Genomic DNA, 907 nt, shown 5'->3' on the forward strand with positions numbered 1-907 from the left:
AAACTTTGTTTTAATGAGAAACTCTTTCCACATTGATCACATGTGTGTGGCTTTTCTCCCGTGTGGATCCTCATGTGTGCTCTAAGACTTTGTTTGCGTGTGAAGCTCTTCCCGCACTGATCACACGTGTGTGGTTTCTCTCCAGTGTGGATCTGCTCATGTCTTTTCAGATCTACTGACCAACGAAATCTCTTGTCACAGTGTGAACACTTGTAAGGTTTTTCTCCAGTGTGAATCCTCTGGTGCCGTTTTAAAAGATTCACTGAACCAAAAGTCTTCCCACATGCAAAGCACACATAATCTCTCACAGCATTATGGAATTTCTGATGGGATTTTAAACCCTCCAGCCGAGAAAAACTCTTTCCACATAAAGAACATGAATGTGGCTTCTCTTTCGTATGAACTGTCAGGTGTTTCTTCAGGGCTGATGAATCAAGAAATGTTTTGCCGCATTGATCACATGCGTACGGCTTTTCTCCGGTGTGGATTCTCATGTGAACATCTAAACTTTGTTTTAATGAGAAACTCTTTCCACATTGATCACATGCGTACGGCTTCTCTCCCGTGTGGATCCTCATGTGGACTCTAAAACTTTGTTTGCGTGTGAAGCTCTTCCCGCACTGATCACACGTGTGTGGTTTCTCTCCAGTGTGGAACGTCTCATGTCTTTTCAGATCTACTGACCAACGAAATCTCTTGTCACAGTGTGAACACTTGTAAGGTTTTTCTCCAGTGTGAATCCTCTGGTGCCGTTTTAAAACATTCACTGAAGCAAAAGTCTTCCCACATGCAAAGCACACATAATCCCTCACAGCGTTATGTAATTTCTGATGGGATTTTAAACTTTCCAGCTGTGAAAAATTCTTTCCACACGAAGAACATGAATGTGGCTTCTCCTTCGTATGAA

The 907-nt window shown here is 42.4% G+C and overlaps 1 protein-coding gene across 1 annotated transcript; it reads right to left on the reverse strand.

Moving 5' to 3' along the window:
- Positions 1-14: 14 nt before the first annotated feature.
- On the reverse strand, positions 15-899 carry LOC107749323 (zinc finger protein 250-like; the record flags this gene model as incomplete). Its single annotated transcript, XM_016564434.1, has 1 exon — positions 15-899. A coding segment is annotated over one exon (885 nt), but the record flags the coding sequence as incomplete, so codon positions are not given.
- Positions 900-907: the final 8 nt, after the last annotated feature.

This window comes from Sinocyclocheilus rhinocerous, unplaced genomic scaffold, assembly GCF_001515625.1.
Source record: "Sinocyclocheilus rhinocerous isolate Xijiao unplaced genomic scaffold, SAMN03320098_v1.1 scaffold33742, whole genome shotgun sequence".
Classification (NCBI taxonomy): domain Eukaryota; kingdom Metazoa; phylum Chordata; class Actinopteri; order Cypriniformes; family Cyprinidae; genus Sinocyclocheilus; species Sinocyclocheilus rhinocerous.